Source organism: Phocoena phocoena, chromosome 15 (genome assembly GCF_963924675.1).
Source record: "Phocoena phocoena chromosome 15, mPhoPho1.1, whole genome shotgun sequence".
Classification (NCBI taxonomy): Eukaryota; Metazoa; Chordata; class Mammalia; order Artiodactyla; family Phocoenidae; genus Phocoena; species Phocoena phocoena.
In genome coordinates, this window is record NC_089233.1 from 25876385 (window position 1) to 25894503 (window position 18119).

Consider the following 18119-nt stretch of genomic DNA (forward strand, 5'->3'; position numbering starts at 1 on the left):
ATTTTTGCACACAAATGTGCCTGAAAGCCAGGCTTCTGGGAGGGCAATTGACTTGTCTAATTTTGTGGGTATGTATTGATAGAACAACCAACAACTACTGTTTCTGTCTACCCAACTGTAGTAATACCTTTTTCCCCCCAGTTACCATAAACACTTTTTATTCACAGAGAAAACTTAGAATTGCAAGTGCCTGCCACTTGAAACACTTGCTCTCATCTTTCTAAACACACGTGTGAGAAGTTACTAGGTTGCACATAATAACCCTTCGGTAAGACAGCTTTCTTTAGAACTCTCTGGGTTCTCTGTTGTCCTGCTGCAGAGGAGACAGACAGTGTTCTTTGCCATCTGTTTTGCTTGGTGTTTAGTTTGATCAGGTTGCAGTATACAACTGGATTGCGTTTGGCTTGAAGGAGAGTGGGTTTCAATGGGATTGTAAATAAGAGTGTCAGAGGCCCTCTCCTGCCACCCCCGATTGCTGCTTCCCCGGAGACGTCAGGAAGGACCGTGTCCGCTCAAGCTGTGGCAGGGTCGTCAAGCAAGTTAGACTGGACAGTGCTTCTGTCTGACTTAGCTCTGCCACAAATCCATTTCTCCCTTTATATACTATTTGTAAACAAATTAAAGGACTCATCTATTAAGGGTAACTGTAAAGACTCTTCTTGACCATATTATATATATATATATATATGTGTGTGTATATTTTTAAATACTGATAAAGCTTTTAAATTGGCACACAAGTACAGACTACTTATTTCTATGTTTAATATCTAAAACTCAATAGATGCTACTCTTAAAAGCCTCCTATTAATATTGTATAGCACCTCATTACGTTGAAATTCTAAATTAAGTACACCTTTGACCCGTTCTCGTGGGAGCTTCTGTAGCTTCTGTTCCACTAGCAGCTCACCCTTTTGGGCCCAAATCAAACAAGAACCAGAAATGTAATCTTCCTCAGGCTGATCACGCCAGACTACTGCTGAAATGATTGGAAGTAACCCTTGATTACTGCCTGTTCCTACTTTTCCAAAAGTACTGCATCACTTCATTTATCATAGGTAAGGGCCCCTGTGCCTTTTAGTCCAGTGAAGTCAAGCTACGGGAGACCTTAAGGTGGTGGGGATTCACATTGGGTTTGTGGACTGTAGTACTGAAAGCCTTAGTTACACCACATTAAGTCTGTAATTACACTCTGATCTGATGTGATTTCTGACATTTGGCACTTGTCAAAATGCAATTTTCCTTTTTTTTTTTTTTTTTTTTGGTGCAAATGATTAAACAAAGTCTTCCCTGTTTATTTGGTGCAATGAAGTATAGCAGATAAAATGGGGGAAGGGGAAATTATCACCTTTAACAAGATTAATTTTTAAATGTTTTTATATATATTTGAAATTGTTAAATTGGTTTTGCTGAAACAGAATTTCACCCTTGAGATACTATTTGAATGTTGGTTTCAATAAAGGTTCTTGAAATTGGTACCACTGAGTTCACTTCATAAATCTTAGCATTAATTGGGCATGGTAACTTCCTTTTGGATAACAATTTCAGAAAAATAAAGGTTTCTAAAAATATAACATCAGTTTTGGATTTGATGCTTCTAAAATATTTTGAGGTCAAAAAAAAAAATCTCTGTGAGATGTATAAATTCTCACCGAACTTTACTGCATTTTAAATAGTTCTTTTAAACAAAATAGATGACAGTTTTTCCCTTATTCGTTAATTTAGCAGAATTAGACTTACCCAAGTATCTGAAATAGCTGCTTATAGCACAGTGAGAAAGCTGGCTTCTCCTCTGCCTCTCATTACTAACCAAAAAGTAAACCTAAACAAATACCTTTGCCAAAATAAGATTTTATTTTAAAGTCATTTGAAAAACACGGAGCAAGGAAAGAGACCTAAGACTGAATGGATGTAGAATGGATATTCTTTCCTACCTCCACCAGTGGTCTTTTGTCATGCCAAAAAGTTGCTTTCTTTGGTAATTCCTATTTATTTTTAGCTTCCTGGAGAAGAGATCTTTTCCCATAAGCCATCTTCATTTTTTTTGTAGAGTAGAGCCTTATTTCCAAGAAACAGCGTGTTAGCCGGAGAAGGGTATTTCTTTAAAAACATCAAGGTAGATCTAATATGTTTAACAAAGTGGGGGGGCTCAGCCAGAGGTGATGTGGAAAGGTTCTGGAAAAACAAACAAGATTTGGGGCATGAGAGAAGAACCCTGCTCTGTTCCCTACTTTGATAAAGATGTCAGAGTCTCTCTGTGCTCCTTAAACATTAATCAGGCTGTTCTCAGATCACTATATATATATATATATATATACACATATATATGTAATTTGTAAAATTACATAAGAAACGAGGTGTCCTGGGTTAATAAGAACAAAACAGTTGGTTGCCTACTGCTGCCCTGTGTAGATGTCCATCCAGGACTCCACTTACCCCTGACTGATACAGCAGCTAAACAGGGTCTGCCAATGGCATCCTCCAAACACTGAAGGAAAAGCTGCTGTTATCTAGTCTAATCCCTTTTTTTTTCCTTACAGATGAGGAAACCAAGGTCCACAGATTTAAGATTTACCCAACATGTAAATTCTCACCTCTAGTATTTGCTTATCATCTTGCTGCAACCAGAAATCCACATGGGGAAATGGCATCCAGGAATATGGTCCTATACGAAGTTGTTCTGTCTCTGCATCGTAAATACTAATCATCTAAAAAAGAACGTTTTAAGGATAGAATTTAAGGAATGTTAATCAGCTTAAACCCTACCTTTAATGCAAGCTCCAGTGTAGTCTTGAAATTAAGGCATTTGTCTGGATGATAAGCTTCTTTCAGTTTTTGTCTCATAACTAACAGAAGCTGCTACTTACTGAATACTTTCCACCTCTCTGGTACTACACTTTGTGGGAAACAGACATTACTTTGTTTAGTTCTGACAACAGTCCTGCAGGAAGATGGCATTTTTCCCATTTTGGTTGGAAACCCGAGGCTCAGAGAGACGGGCCCGTTGCCCATGGTCACACGTCCATAAGAGTTAGGGCCAGGCCCAGACCCAGGTGTGTCTGACTGAAGTCCACACTCCTCAATGCTACATGAAACACTGCCTCATTATTCACACCCCGAGTAACCTTGAAACTTAAAAGTACACATGCCGTTGCCCCATCAGAAGAAGGGGAAAACCAATTTGTAAAAATGTTAATTTGCCAAATGATCAATTCCCTGAATTCTCAAATGTGCCAATGGTAGTTTTCAGCTTCACCAGCAATGTTCAATTTTGGTTACTGAGACTGAAATATGTCCTGAATCTTAGCTAAATCAAGGCTGTTATGCTACTTGAGAGGCTGCAAAAGGAACCCTAACAATGTCAAAGGGTTGGCAGAACAGACCATTGAATCCAGACATTTCCAATGAAAGTGGCAGTATTTCATAAGTGAGCAGATTTCTTTTGGGTGCTCTGAATGCAATTTCTATTTTTTTCACACTTTAAGCATTTTAAAAGGATTCTTTCACCCATTCCTCAAACAACGTGTAAGTCTTAGGTTTTTATTTTTCTAACTTTTAAAATGAAGGTGTTACTTAATTAAAAAGCACCCTAAGGCAATCAGACTCTTAAAATGATTTGATTATTTTGGGGGTTAATCAATTCATCCCAGCAAACCGGTCTTCAGTTACTTGGTCCAGAGGAGAGTGTGATCCTGAGGTGCAGAGGGGAGAAGGCTCTTCTTCCCCCTTAGCTCGCCTTTCTCTGCAGCAGCTTCACTGGCAAAGTCCTTACAAAGTAAAAGGGGCTCGTTCTCTCTGGATCTGGGCGCTGGGTGTTCACATACCTCCCCAACATCTTCACGGTAGAGAACTGGGGTCTTGAGCTTATAACTGAAAACGTTCATTATTATTCTACGTGACGTGTTCGTGATGGTTCCTGATCATGTACAACTTTAAAGAAGTGACAAACTTTTCATTTCTAAGGTCTATAAAACTTAAGACTTTGGAGTTTGATGCCCCCCTTTTTCCCTTAACCCCGTAACACAAAGATGATAATCAAACTCACTGGTCCTCCTGTTAAAGCTCGTGCGGCACGTAGCTCCTCCTCCGGACCTCGGTCTTGGAAGGAGGCTCTGTAGATCTCCGAGGTTTTGATGTTGACAGCTGTGAGGGACAACAGGATGACTTCCTTGACAAAAGCCACAAGGGTTGGCACAGTCTCACACTTCTGCCACCACATGTAATAGAATATGAATGAGTCTCCCTCAGAGAGAAAAGAGTGGAAACTGAACAAAGTTACTCTTAGATGTCTGTAGCATCTACCTTCCTGGAAAGGGATAATGCAATCCTTTAGCCAAGCATCTCGCTGAGAAGAGCTGAGGCCTGAGCTGGACTAGGTAAGACCTGGTTCCAAACCAAGGGCCCCCCCACAGGAGGCGCACCATCTCTTCAGGCAGCACGTGGCAAAGCCTCCCTGGTCAGCCCTGTGACCAAACACGGCTGCGAACATGGCCTGGGACTGGGGCCAAATTGGTGTTTGTGTGTTGGTTTTTACTATTTCAGACATACAAAGTATAGAGAATAAAGCAGTGAACACCCAGCCAAATAAATGTCACAGATATGGCAGGAGCCCTCTGTAGAGACAGCCAGGCTCACCCTATTACAGCCTTGGGAGTCCTAGGGGCTGTTACAGGAGGGAGGAAAGTTCTGGGTTTTCTTTAGCCTGGTGATTGCACACTTTCCTTTGTAGGATCTTTGTTCTCAATCAAAACCTTAATTAGTTCCCTAAGAAGGGAAGAAGATTCAATTGAATCTTCTTAGGGATTCGATTGAATCCCTAAGAAGATTCAAATTCAAATGCCCTGCTCCAGCCCCCAGAGCACTGGCTGGAAAAAAGCAGAGAGGCCTCTTGGGGGAGCAGAGACCACTGACATTCAGCTTTCCCCTAATGGGGGTGATGCCTACACTTTATATTTGCTACCCTGTTTCTTTTCACAGCCTTAGGATTTGGATGTTTTCTCTATTTTGTAGATAAAGGTTAGAGAAGGTAAGCTTCTTTCCCAGCAAATACACCGAGAAGTCAGGATCAGAACCTAAGGCTGTGACACACCGACAGCAACGGGCTTACTAGCTGGTGGAATCGGCCTTTAACCGGAGCTTGTCTTGTCAGTGTGAGACCAATAAACCCTCCGATCAACACGCTACTTACCAATGCCATAAATTACTGGAAAGTGGTTTTCATTTTCTTCCCGGTCATTTAATTCTAACACGTAAAAAAAAAAAATTTTAAGATCAGTTTTTAATAAATACCAAACAATCGCTTTTATTTTCCATAAATAAAGGCCAAGAAGGAGTCCCCACTGCAAAAAGGGGGGAAATCAGAACATGAAAGGGACTGTGTCCCTGTTTCCTCGCTGAGCCCCAGAGCAGTAAGGTTATAGCGAACAAACCGCCTCTCCAGAGTCTGGGCCTCCCAGCTGCCTACACGCGTGGCGGCAGCTCCTCTCCGGGATCTGGCCCCTCCACCTTCCCAGAAGTACAGAGCAGACTGCTGAGAATCCCAAGGAAGGACAGAGGAGTTGCACTCAAGGGGGTGGGTCAGGATCTCAACTGAGGTTGAGCAGGATTTGGAGTGGGGAGGGGTGGGGAAGGCCATCCCAGAAGATACGGGAAAAGCCAGAAGGCATCAAAGCATTTGACAAACAGTGCCGCCTGCGACTGAGGCACGGATGCTGGGTCCTGCTTTAAGAGCAAGAGCAAAACATCCCCGAAATCTATAGCTTTGCTTTGGGAAAGATGGCAGAACTTACCTGTCACACATAATGTCACCAAGTGAATGTCATCTTCCTGTCTGTCAAATTCACCTACGATGAGAATTTAAAAACTGATGTCAAACAAGTTCCTTTAGGGACTTCCCTGGCGGTCCAGTGGGTAAGACTACTCACTCCCAATGCAGGGGGCCTGGGTTCGATCCCTGGTCTGGGAACGAGATCCCACGTGCATGCTGCAACTAAGAGTCCTCACGCTGCAACTAAAAGAAGATCCCACATACTGCTGCAACTAAAAAGATCCCGCATGCCACAAGGAAGATCCTGAGTGCCACAACTAAGCTGGCACAGCCTAAAAAAAATATTAAAAACAAAAAAACAAAATCCATCTGCCAATATGTAAGCCAGTTCTGAGCTGTGTGCAGTATTCAAAAGATTTCAGGCATTTGACACACAATTTAAAAAAAAAAAAAAAGTTCCTTTAATTAGCAGAGCATATGCTGAACAAGTCAAGAAGGGGACAGAGAGTCGGATCCACTAGCCTTCCAGTCACAACCTGGCCTCTTATCAGAGGTCAGATCCACATGAGCTGATGCCCAGAACCCTGCCTGCCAAGGGACAGACGTGCTCCTAGCCTCAAGCTCAAAGGAAACTTCGACCAAGGCTTTCCATTCTTCTCTCCATTCTGAGAGGCTGGGGGGACAAATTCATAAGATTTTTACCCTTTTCCTAAATAACTTTTTTTTCCTGATTATCAGTCATAAAAAATTTGATCATTATGAAAAATTTGGAAAATACAGGAGAGTGGAAAGAATATGTGGGTTTTTAAAGATATAAGTGTATGGGCTTTTAATGCCCATAATCCTAGCAGTTAACATTCAGTATGTTTCCTGCCATATTTGTCCGTGCACCGCTGAGCTCAGATGTAGACAATTTTATATCCTGATTGTTTTGTACATATGTATTTTCTCATGTAATTCAAACCTCTTCATAAGTATTATTTTTTAATGGCTATATAACTGTTCCTCTACTAATGGACATTAGATTATTTCCAATTGTAAATAACATTCTACTGCCCATCTTCGGGCATAAATCTCTGTGTACATTTCAGATTATTTTCTTATAATACATTCCCAGAAGGGGAATTACTGGGTCCATAATGGACCATGATGCCAAATGGCTTTCCTGACAGGTTACACCAAAGTATGTTCCAGTGCTGCAGGAATACACCCACCTCACTGCCTCATGGTTAATCAAAGAACATCTTTTTTTTTTTTTAATATTTGCTAATTTAACAGGGGAAAAATTGGCTTTTATTGGGGTTTTAATTCTCTTCAGATTAAAATGGACATTTCTGCCCAGAAGGTGGTTCTTGTTTTCAAACAGTCCACAGCACTTGCTATTTTGGGATGCATCACCTGCTGTTTTGAAAGAAAATCTTGTCCCCATCCCATTACCTCTAAGCATTTAGCTCTTTGCTATCCTGTCTTTATGGAAGATTCCAAGCTGAGCAGTTTGTGTGGCTCCAAGCAGGTGCACCCCTCTGTACTGTACTAATAATTGGGATTTTGTACTAATTGGGATTTTTATCTAAGCAAAAATAGATACATATTTTTATCAAATCTGAGGAAGAAAGTGAACTTACTAAGAAGCTGATGAGTCAGTTTTTGTGACAACTGCCTGTCATCACTGAAGCCGCCCACGAGGTGCACTTCCAGCCTGGCAAAGAGACAGGAGGTGGTCAGAGGCTGAACAGCACGGGACAGCGTGTGCTGGGTCTGCTGTGAACTTTAGCTCTCGGCTCCCGGGCCCCGTTTACGCCTCAGCACACGCACAAGAACCCAGGCGGCACACTGGGACCCTGCCCGGGTGCCTGGGGGCCGAGCGGAGCTGTGTCTTAACACCAACACGATGCCACCTCGAGGCACAGGGTGAAAAAGGCTGCTCTGGAAGAAGACAACCATGTCACACTATGGACCCGCCCCGAGCTGGATGCTTCCCAAACCTCTTAAAAGTCTCAGCCTAAGAGGACCTGGGGTGCAGAACTGGGAAGGGCGGGACTGACACCTTCCCTGCACAGACGCCGTCTTCTCTACCACCCAGCGTCGTGGAGAGATGGGTTTGCATCTCCGTTTCACAGAGAAGGAAACTGCGTCTGTGTCTAAAGCACATGCTTATCTACAACACCAGCTTTTCCCAAAGTGTGTTCCCCTGAACACTGGCCTCATGAGACAGAAAAAAGTGTTCTTGGGGTTAAATAAGTTTGGGAAGCCTTGCCTACTCCCCAAGGGAGTCACCATGCACAGCAAAGCTCCAGGTAGGAAGCCCTACAGCTGGACAGACCGCACTAACCTTGTTAACCCTGAGTGCCCCGTGCACACTTCTCTGCTAACCCCTGGTCCTCAGCCTATGACAACCTGGCAACCAGAGCTTGGGAAAGTGTGGCCGTATTTCACATCCCTTCTCCTGACAGACGAAATCCTCCTGAAGAATGAACCAGAATCTTCCGCATCAGCAGCACAGGGCAAAGCATCAAGTCGCCTCATGACATCTTCTATCTCACAACTGTGTGCTGAGAATCACGGAGTTGGGCCCATGGCCCAGTCCGGCTACGTAACCTGGAGGGCCCAGCAGTCTGCACAAGCCACAAAGCCGTGAGGCTAGCCCAGCCTGTCGCAGACCTGGCAGGAGAACAGTTACATTTTAAAACTGCTCTGTGTTACACTAGTGAAACTTGGACAGAGAGGCTGGTCTTTTAAAACCCTGGGATTCTAAGAACTTGCATAGGACTAGTTCATTCAAAGGAACTGCTGCCTTAGACTTCAAATAAGATGAGATGCCTGCCAGGCCCACCAACGAGAGAGAAAGGGGAGAGGACAGGCCAGACAGTGAGTACCAGCCAGACAGCCAGGCTGGGGTCATGGGCCTCCCGTTTAACTAACCCTGTGACTCTGGGAAGCTGAATCTCGGGGCCGCACATGTGAAACAGGTGGTCATGCTTTCTGTCACCGGTGAGAGGGTTGGGCGCTGTGGTGGACACCCAGGGCAGGCGTCAGCTGTCATACAGAATCCACGACACTGAGAACTGCACCCACTTCCTCCCGGCCATCTCCGGCTCCTCCCCAGCCCTGTTTTCCTCAGAGCCCTGTCCATCATTAGAATCCTGTTTTGCTGACATCTCCTTGCTATGGAATATGAGCCCCGCGGGGGCAGGGTTTGTCTACTCCATTCACTGCTATGTCCCTAAAACAAGTTCTAGTTCACAGGAAACGTTCAACAAACAACTGCTGAAAGAATGAAGAGATTCCACCGCTGGGGTGTAACAAGGCAATGTCCGCAAAACGGACATCTAAGAGGACGTTACTGAGAACAGAACTACAGATTCAAAGTCAAACCTTCCCTCGTACCCGCCACCCATTCACTCCCTCAGCAACTACTGACGAGGGGCCGACGCTGGGCCACGTTCTGCTCCAGGGGGACCAGGCGGCCACTGTGCTGGTGACAGGCCATGTTGCTGGAACAGCTGCCACGGCTGTTTCCGCTACGTGATGGTGTCAAGTTCCCAATATCACAAAACAGAGTAGCGTGGAGCTCACCTTCCACATTGAGTGTGGTCGGAAAAGGATTTTATGGAGTTCATGATCAAGGGGACCTCAGCTTTGGTGTCAGTTCCGTCACAATGTGTCAAGCAGGTAGCCCCATTACCTGAAGAACAAGGGTGAAACGACTCATGTTATTCCCGATGAGAACTCGGGGAGCAGGCCAGGTCTACGCCTGTCCATTCGGACCGCCTCATCTTTGAACAGCCTGTAAAAGGAAAAATAGAGACGTCTGGGCTGCCCAGCCAACCCATCTGACCAGGGCCACAGGGAGGGGCCATGCAGATGGAGAAGAGGTAAGCGGAGCCAGAAAACGCAAATCGAGAAATTCATGGTCCCACGTGTCAGGTCCGTTTAAGTTAACGGTTTCCTTCATCTCTCTCATCATACCTGTGTGCCTCAGGACCACAATGTGACAAGTGGTGGCATCATCAGAACCCAGAATGGAGATGGAGCCTGTTTAAAAAAGAAATAAAATAAAATATCCAATAGCCTTTGGGGATAACGCCCAATTCACTGCTTCCTAACCTACCATCCTTTGGGGAGGTCACTGCAAGCTCTCTTTGCTGAACATACAGAAGGCCCTGGGGTCCCACTTGTTGAACAGACTGACCTCTGAGAAGTCTGGCTCTTTCCTGTTTATTAAAAAAAAAAATAAAATAGTGATGGAAATTAGTGAGGATTGAGTGACTAGAGAGGTGGAGAGAGCCAAAGTGTGCCCTACGTGGGAAACACACACTTGTGAGGTCTGAGGTGTGTGTATTATCTGACAGAAAAGCTAAAATAAAAAGGCAGCAGCAGTAACTACCATGTGGAACAATGTGAAGGAAACAAGGAAGTTCTGTTCTTTTTTCACCCTATAGAACAAGACCCTAGTACCTATGAAATAAGATGCAAAAATCTTTCCCCATTCTTTACAGTTGTAAAGAGAATCAGATCATATGGACTAGTGGATTGGGTGGCTCAGAAATCACAGACCTTCTTCACTTTCTTTAAAGAGGAGGAGGGATCCAGACCTTACCTGTCTCCTAATCTAGTAATTCCCACCTCTGGAAATCTGTACTGTGGAAATAACCTAAAATGCACTCAATCCCTGTGTTATCGAGAATGGCACAAAGCTGGGGACAACCACAGAAAAGGCAAGTAAATTATGCAGAACCAACTCACAACTGCTAACTGCACAGACATGAAAAAATGAAGACTATGGGAAAAGAGCTTGGAAATATAAACTGAAGAGCAAGATTCAAGTAAAAAAATTTAAGCTGCAAATATGCTGTTAATACAACAATGCTAAAAATGTTGCCACATATAGGGAAAAATACTGGAAGGAAATTCACGAATATAACCATGATTGTGTTAGAACAGGGCAAACACAAGTCATTTAACTGTCGCTCTAGTCTCCAAATATCTTATGATGTAATTATGTTATTAAAGTAGAAAACCAAAAAGGAGCCCTCATAAATAAGCAAATTTATGAAAAGATAGGTTAATATTAGGTGTGAAAATTCTGACTAATTGAATATTTGTATAAATTATTAGTAAGCCTGGGGGGAAAAACTCAGGTGGTTAATTCTTTCATGAGAACTAAATTAAACTTTTTTTTCTTCAAAAACGTCAAATTGAGGCATCACTAAAATGTTTCATAATTTTCTTCTTACTTGCAACAAATAAACTGCTCAATAAACAATTTCCTAACCATGTGTGCCAATACAGAGCTTGTGTACTGTCTAGACCAGGGAACATTTTTATGGTCTTATACTGGCTTCTGGCCATTCCTCACTGTTGGTGCTAATTTAGGTTAGTACTTGCTTACTTAACAAAATACAAGAGATGTAAAAAAACATGACGATACACTTGATGAGTTCCAGAGGGTTCTCTTTTAATAAACTTTCATTAATTGGAAGCAAGACAGTTATAGTGAGACTGGCCCCTCCATTTAAGAAAGGAACTAAGTTGGGATTAGCAGATGCAAACTATTATATATAGGATAGATAAACAACAAGGTCCTACAGTACAGCACAAGGAACTATATTCAATATCCTGTAATAAACCATAACATAAAAGGCTATGAAAGAGTATATATATATAACTGAATCACTTTGCTGTACAGCAGAAATTAACTCAACAGTATAAATCAACTATACTTCAATAAAAAAATTTTTTTAAAGAAGAAAGGAACTAAGGACTGAATGAAGTGCAGTGTGTGATCAGACGGCTGAGTCGGGGAGAAAGAGATGCAGCCAATTGTGCAAAAACTCACAACACCTCATAGCAGTAAGCACTTTTCATTTTCACACCATTTCTCACCTTAATTCAAGATAAGATAAAGGAGAATGCAGAATTTCCTTTTTATTATTCCTTTAATACTTACCTCTTTTTGTTCTTTTCGGGGAGGGGGAGGGAGAAGTCACGGCAAATTTTTACCACTTATTTTCACAACTTGGTCACCACCCAAAAGCAAAGCTATTTCTGAGAAATGAATTATCACTTGCGTGCCCAAGACCAAAAATCACAATGTCTCTCATCGACACAGCTCCTACTATTTCCCAGAGAAACAGAAGCACAAATTATCAGGAGAGAGAATGGCCAGAAAGTGAAAACAGCAACGTTGCTTTGGTCTTTCACTTCAAAAAATGAAAAAAGGTTAGCCAAAGTTCTCCTCTGTGGAAAAACACACAGTCCTACTTTATAAACTCGCATCCTTTCTGAAACAAAAGCAGTCGTTTTCTGAACTTTTCCTGAACTTTTTTTATTCGCTGGACGCTCAGATTCACGAAAAAATATCTTTTCCCTCAGTCTCTCCCTGCTACGGCTCATCCTCATTTCCCAGTCCCTATCGGATGGCACTGTTCTCTTAACCCAGGGGTCAGTACACTTGTTTCAGGAAAGGGCCAGACAGTAAGTATCCTGGGCTTTGCAGGCCGTGCGGTCTCAGCTCCTCAGCGTGAAAGCAGCATAGACAACACATGACAAGTGGCCGTGGCTGTGTCCCCAGAAAGCTACTTATGAGTGACACTGAAATTTGAAGAAGACGGGAGAGCAAGTATGAGAGTGCTGCCAGGCGCAGCCCTCAGAACTGAGCCTTCCTCCCACCCCTCGGGCGCTACCTCATTTCAGTCCTTTCTTCCCTTACACCTAAATTCCTACAATATAGTGCCCGGGGGCCTCTCCCTGAGCCAGTGACCTGGGCATTAGGCTGAGCTTCGGTGCTCCATCCCCTCCTCTGGGAAACGGGGCAGATGACGGCCACTCCTTAGGCTGCGGGAGGATTAACTGACAGCAGGTCTGTAGGGGGTGGCTGTCACCATTCCCCACCTCTGGTCCCCTGTCCTGACCCCGCTTTTCTGCTCAAAAAAACCCTTCTGAGGAATAATTCCAGAGGTTTATAAAGATTTAGCTCTGTGAACGTTCCTAATGGGGAAAGAGCATAAATACTGCGCATGCTTAAAGGCAGGAACGAAGTTACGTGGAATTCCACGGGACTGTTTCTCAAGAGGCCGCAGGACCAGTTCCTGAGCATCCAGTGACTGGTTAAGAACAAAGGCTCTAGACAGCACCGCCCAAAGGTGCTTTCTGCAGCGATGGCAAGGATCTGTAACTGCCCTGTCTCATACAGCAGCCACTGGCCACATGTGGCTGTCGAGCACTTGAAACGTGGCTAGTGTGACTGAGGAGCTGATTTTTAAATTTTATTAAATTTTAATTAACTTAAATGTAAATCGCCACATGCAGCCAGTGGCTAACATATTGAGCACTGCTGCTCTAGAGGCAAAGGCGGACCACCTGGGTTGTGATCCAGGCTTCACCACTCACAGGATGTGGGATCTTGGGCAATTTACTCCACCCTCTGTGCCTCAGAGTCCCCATCTGTAAAATGGGAACAGGAGCAGTACCTGCTTCCTAGGGCTGGGATGCTCAGCAAGTTCCACGGCATTGCTATCATTGTTGCTCTTGTTACTATTATCCTATGCTAAGCATAGCTATGGACAGGCTTGTAAGTGCTGCTACTGCATACTCACAACCTACTGTCACATGAAAAAGACACGTTATAGAACAGAATATATAGTATGCTATCATGTAAAAAAGTATAGCAAAATGTGAAGCATGGTTGTGGTCACAGATTCTTTTTTCTTCTTTTTGAGATTTATAATTTCTGTTTTCTTACCAAGGAGACACTACTTGTTATTTAAAAAAATAATTAAACCTTTCATTTCTCCACACTGCACGTCAGCTGAAAGATCCATCTAAACCCCTGCCACGTAGGTACGACCTACCCCTCCCAGCTTATCTTCCACTCTGCCCCTCCTGCCCTCTCTGCCAGTCCACCCGCCTTCGGGGCCCTTCCCCTCCTGCCCAGGGGCCACAGGGCACAGTCCAGCTTGCTCAGCTAGAATGCCCTCCCCCTCTTCCCTTAGGCTGCTGAGATGGAAGTGCCCCCCCCCGCCCCCCCGCCCCGTTCCTGTAAGGCAAACTGGTCCCCACTACACAGCATTTCTAGGCCACGTCTCCCCAGAGAAGCCAAACCTCCCTTCTAGGGGGCCAGCCGCCCTGGTATCTCATCTCATTCCCTGCTCTCTACACACTTAGGGGGCTGCTTTGGACACTGATCTAACTTTTTATCATAGAAAATTTCAAGCAGACGTAAAAATAGGGTGCCACCTATATTCTTTAGGCAGCTGCAATTTTTCTCCCTTGGTGAGTCGTACTCCCAACTACACCAGTTCATGGTGTGGCAGTGACACAGTACAAGGAAAGTACTTAACACTTAACCTAGTGTCTGCTAGGTGCCCCATATGTGTTGGCTAATATCACTACTGTTTTCTTGAAATGCAAGTTGAGAATCACACAGAGTTGTCCTCTTTTCCCTGTCAGTAACACCCGCCCCCCCCCCCCATCTTTTGGGTCATTTTCAGGGGTCATTCTGATCAGACATTTGTGTAACAAATATTTACAAAGCACAGATTCACTGACAAGGACTGCCCTAGGCTCTGACGATACAAAGACACACTGTCTGCCTTCAGGAAGCTTACATTCTGGGGGCGAGACCAAAGGAAAATAAACAAAACAAGCATGCAGACAAAATCACCCTGCAACTGTTACAGAAGAAAACCCAAAAATACCTTCCCTGAGCCTACAGACTCAATGTGGTTCCCCGGCTTCACTCTGCAGAGTCAAAAGGGGCATTTTTTTTCCCCTTTATGGCACTTAATTAACAGTCATGGTATTTGAGCCACCCTGTGATTAAAAAACATCCCCACCCTATAAATGTCCTGATTGTGGGGAAAGAGGCAAACACCATAGGCAACGTACATTAGAGGCTCAACATGAATCTCTTAAATCAATGAAATGGTTGATTTCCCCTTAACTGGGTCTGGGGCAAGTGGGAGGTTTGGTTCGGATTTTTTTTTTTTTTTTTTTTTTACAGTAAGAACCCTTTTCTAAACAGTCTCTGCATAAGCTTGGACTAAGGGTTCAGAGGTCCATCTAAGGACAAAAGCAGGAAACAAAACAAAACACCCTTCCATAGGGTGTGGTTTCTCAACACGCCCCAGCTGGGTGAAAATAGGACCCTTTCTTCCGACTGAAACTAACCGGGAGCCCCAGATCCCGGGTCTAGAAGACTAGGCGACCCGCCAGGACGCCCCTGCCCACCCCAGAAAACCTCCTGCTTCCTGAGGACCCAAGGACGATGCCGCGCTCACCACGGGTGGGGATCCCCGGCGAGGGAGCGAGCAAGGGCGCTGCCCAGATTTGCCTAAACGGGCCAAGTCCGGATTGGAGATTGGGACCGCCCTGTCTGGAAAAAGGGGGTCCCGGGGTGTCCTCAAGCCGCGGTGCTGGGCGACCCTGGACAAGTCACCTAACCTCTCTGGGCCCCCGTTCCCTCCTTTGGAAAAGAGGGGCCTCAGCAGATGCCCTCTAAGGTCCAAAGAAGGTAAAAGCTCCACAGATGGCTCAAGCGAGGGCAGAAAACTCTGCTGCCGGCGGCCTGGGCTCCGGATGTGCCGATAGCACCTCCGCTGCGCCAAGTTTCGAGCCTGATTCGGGGAGAGCGGGTGGTGGTGGCTGGGTGAGGAGGGCTCTGGACCGCCTGCGGATTCCCTCGGGCCAGCCTCGAAGCCCCCCGCCCGGGCCCTGCTCACCTCCAGAAGCGGGTGGGCTCGGACGAGGTCCCCAGCGGACTGCGGCAGCCTCACTCGCCGCCCCTCCACGAGCAGCGGCATCGCGGAAGCGGCCACCCCGGCAGGCCCAGGGAGGCGGCGGCCTCCTCAGCCGCGGGCCGCCCGCCGCCCCTGCCCCCGCCCTCGCCTTCGCCTTCGCCCTCGCCCTCGCCCTCTCTCTCGGGCCGCCCCGCCGCCGCGCCCAGCCGCGGGTGCCACCGGGAAGTGGAGTCCGACGGAAGCGGTGCAGCCCCAAGAGGCTGAGGAAATCTATGGGGGGGGGGGGGGGGAGCGCGGCGCATGGCCCCATGGGAAACGTAGTCCAAACGGGAGGGAGCGGCCCGCCTCCGCTAGGGGCGCTGGGAAATGTAGTTCTGAAAGCGTGGCTCACATTTCAGCCAACCTGGCCTGAGTGCGGGCTCTGGGGTCGCCGCCTGCCTAGGTTCATATCCCGGCTGTACCACTTCCCATAGTGACCTTGAGCAAGTTTTACGAGTTTCCGAACCTGCCGTTCTGCGCCATAGGATTGTATTTAATAGTAAACACAACCTGTCTTAAACTGGGAAAATGGAGCCTAAAGTTTGCTAGCAAAAAAAAAAAAAAAAAAAAAAAAGTTTGCTAGCGCCACACATTCAGAAATCATTAATAACACTTGGTGCTTGACATTCAGTAGGCACTCATAGATGGATTAAGAACCCTGGGAGTAAAGATCAGCAAGATACCCTACAGACCCTACTGAGGACAGGTACCCTGGCGTGAGACTTCTCACCTTATTTGAGTTTAAAATAGTTTTAGCTATTCTAAAACTTGGAAATATTACCCAAATAGATCCAACTCCACATTAACCAAACTAATTTTACAAAAGACTGGTGGGACGAAAAAGAGGCCCCACTTCACACAGAGCAAAATATTAGAATGTCTACAGGATGCTGTAATAAGCACTGCCTGGCAGGTGGAGCCCTCTGGCCCTTCCCCTCCAGTTGAGATTAAGTTGGTACTAAGTAGGTAATACAGGTGAAACGGAAGTTATCTTTGCCTTGAAAAGACCTTTCCATGAAAATGCTTCCAGCTTAACTAGACTTTCTCACAAGGTAACCAAACAGCTGACTTTACGTGCATTTTCATCAAATCCTCACAACCATAAAGTAGGTATTAGTAATTTCCACTTTTATTTTCAAAGTGGAGCTCAGAGAGAGGCTAGGTAACTTGCTCAAGGTCACACAGCTGATTAGAAAGAGAAGACAGGTCTGACACCCATGACACTGGTCCTTTCACACTTGTATGAATTGGCCACTTCTCATTAAAGAAGACCTGCCCATAGCAGACAAACAAAATGATGGACCCTGGAACTCCTACCCCAGTTGAAAACCTGCTTTTGAGTAAGAGGGATAGGAAAATCCTGTTTTCATATATAATTCCCAAGGAGATTAAACAGCTTTTTTTTTTGCACAGATGTTCCTTAAAAGCATGTAACTTTTTGGAAGTGTTTGTTTTCCTTGGACTCGCTGGGTGTGATCAAGGAGAGTCAGTGACACTTCAGATGCACCTGGAAGCCATTCTCATCACCAGTATGCAATTATTTTTGAGTACTTGCAATCACACTGGCATTACTTTTGCCTCTTTAATAAAGTATCAATTAAGTAAAGTCTCAGTTGCAGTTTTCTACTGCAAAACGGTGCTTTAATACAGTAGATCAATAAATATAAAATAAAAAAAACACAGGAGTCAAAAGAACATTTACATGAGAAGCTTCTTTATTGGGGTACCTCCCTTTATTGGCATAAGGACAAAAGTTCCAGATTAACCATGTCATTGTTTTATTTTCACAGTATTTTTTTCTCAAATTCCTTTGAAATTTTAGACTTATTTGTCTAAATACTTCTACATTAAAACTACTTCTCAACTCACAAAGACCCCACTTACTGTTAATTTCTACAGACACATTCTTCAATTACTCATTTTATCCACTATACAAAAATCCTACCTTTTTGTCAGCAGTTAAAAAAACAGAGAACCTAAAGGCTCTCAAACAACTTTCCACCAAGTCACCAAGAGAAAATCACCAATACCCAAAACTTTTTAAAACAATAAAAATTTCTTATTTTCCAAAAACATATTTACAGACTGAAATTCAAACTCTACATTGCCATCAATGTAAATATATGAGAGCATACAAAGCCCTAGGAAAGAGAAAGTATTTCATTATAAAATATTTGTGATCAAGAAAATATCACTTGCCTTTAAATAAAGAATAGGAAAGTGGCAGAAAAATAAATATATTTAAAGGTGTCCATTTTCACAAATAACAAGTACACAAATAAGGTATGAAGCTAAAATATGCAGGAGCTTCAAAATGACTAGCAGCGCTTGCACAAATTTATCATACAGCGAGGTTGTTTAGACTCCTCTCTCTCAGTGTTTAGTTATAAAAATACAAAAAGAGCCTCGCCAGAGGATTTCACTGAGCTGGAATCCATGGTACGAACAGCCAGTAGACAGGGACTGTAGCTGTAACCATGACCTACTGTTGCTAGCAAAACCATTCCACCAAATAACCTAAAATCCCCTCTCTTCCCCTACTTCTGGACAAAGAAATTCTCAATGATCAATACTAC

General features: G+C 44.4%; 1 protein-coding gene across 2 annotated transcripts; it reads right to left on the reverse strand.

The window, feature by feature from the left end:
- Positions 1 to 1830: 1830 nt before the first annotated feature.
- NTAN1 (N-terminal asparagine amidase) lies at positions 1831 to 15599 on the reverse strand. 2 transcript variants are annotated; one of them, XM_065892526.1, is made up of 10 exons: positions 15487 to 15599; positions 9876 to 9978; positions 9734 to 9799; positions 9341 to 9449; positions 7390 to 7463; positions 5787 to 5840; positions 5186 to 5239; positions 4043 to 4140; positions 2592 to 2705; positions 1831 to 2172 (listed from the first exon to the last, which is right to left on the reverse strand). In XM_065892526.1, exons 1-10 carry the CDS (start codon positions 15565 to 15567, stop codon positions 1993 to 1995), a joined length of 933 nt encoding a protein of 310 aa, XP_065748598.1. In that variant the 5' UTR covers positions 15568 to 15599; the 3' UTR covers positions 1831 to 1992. The 2 variants fall into 2 exon arrangements, with proteins under 2 accessions (XP_065748598.1, XP_065748599.1); XM_065892527.1 differs by lacking the exons at positions 9734 to 9799; positions 9876 to 9978 and having other exon boundaries at positions 15487 to 15588.
- Positions 15600 to 18119: the final 2520 nt, after the last annotated feature.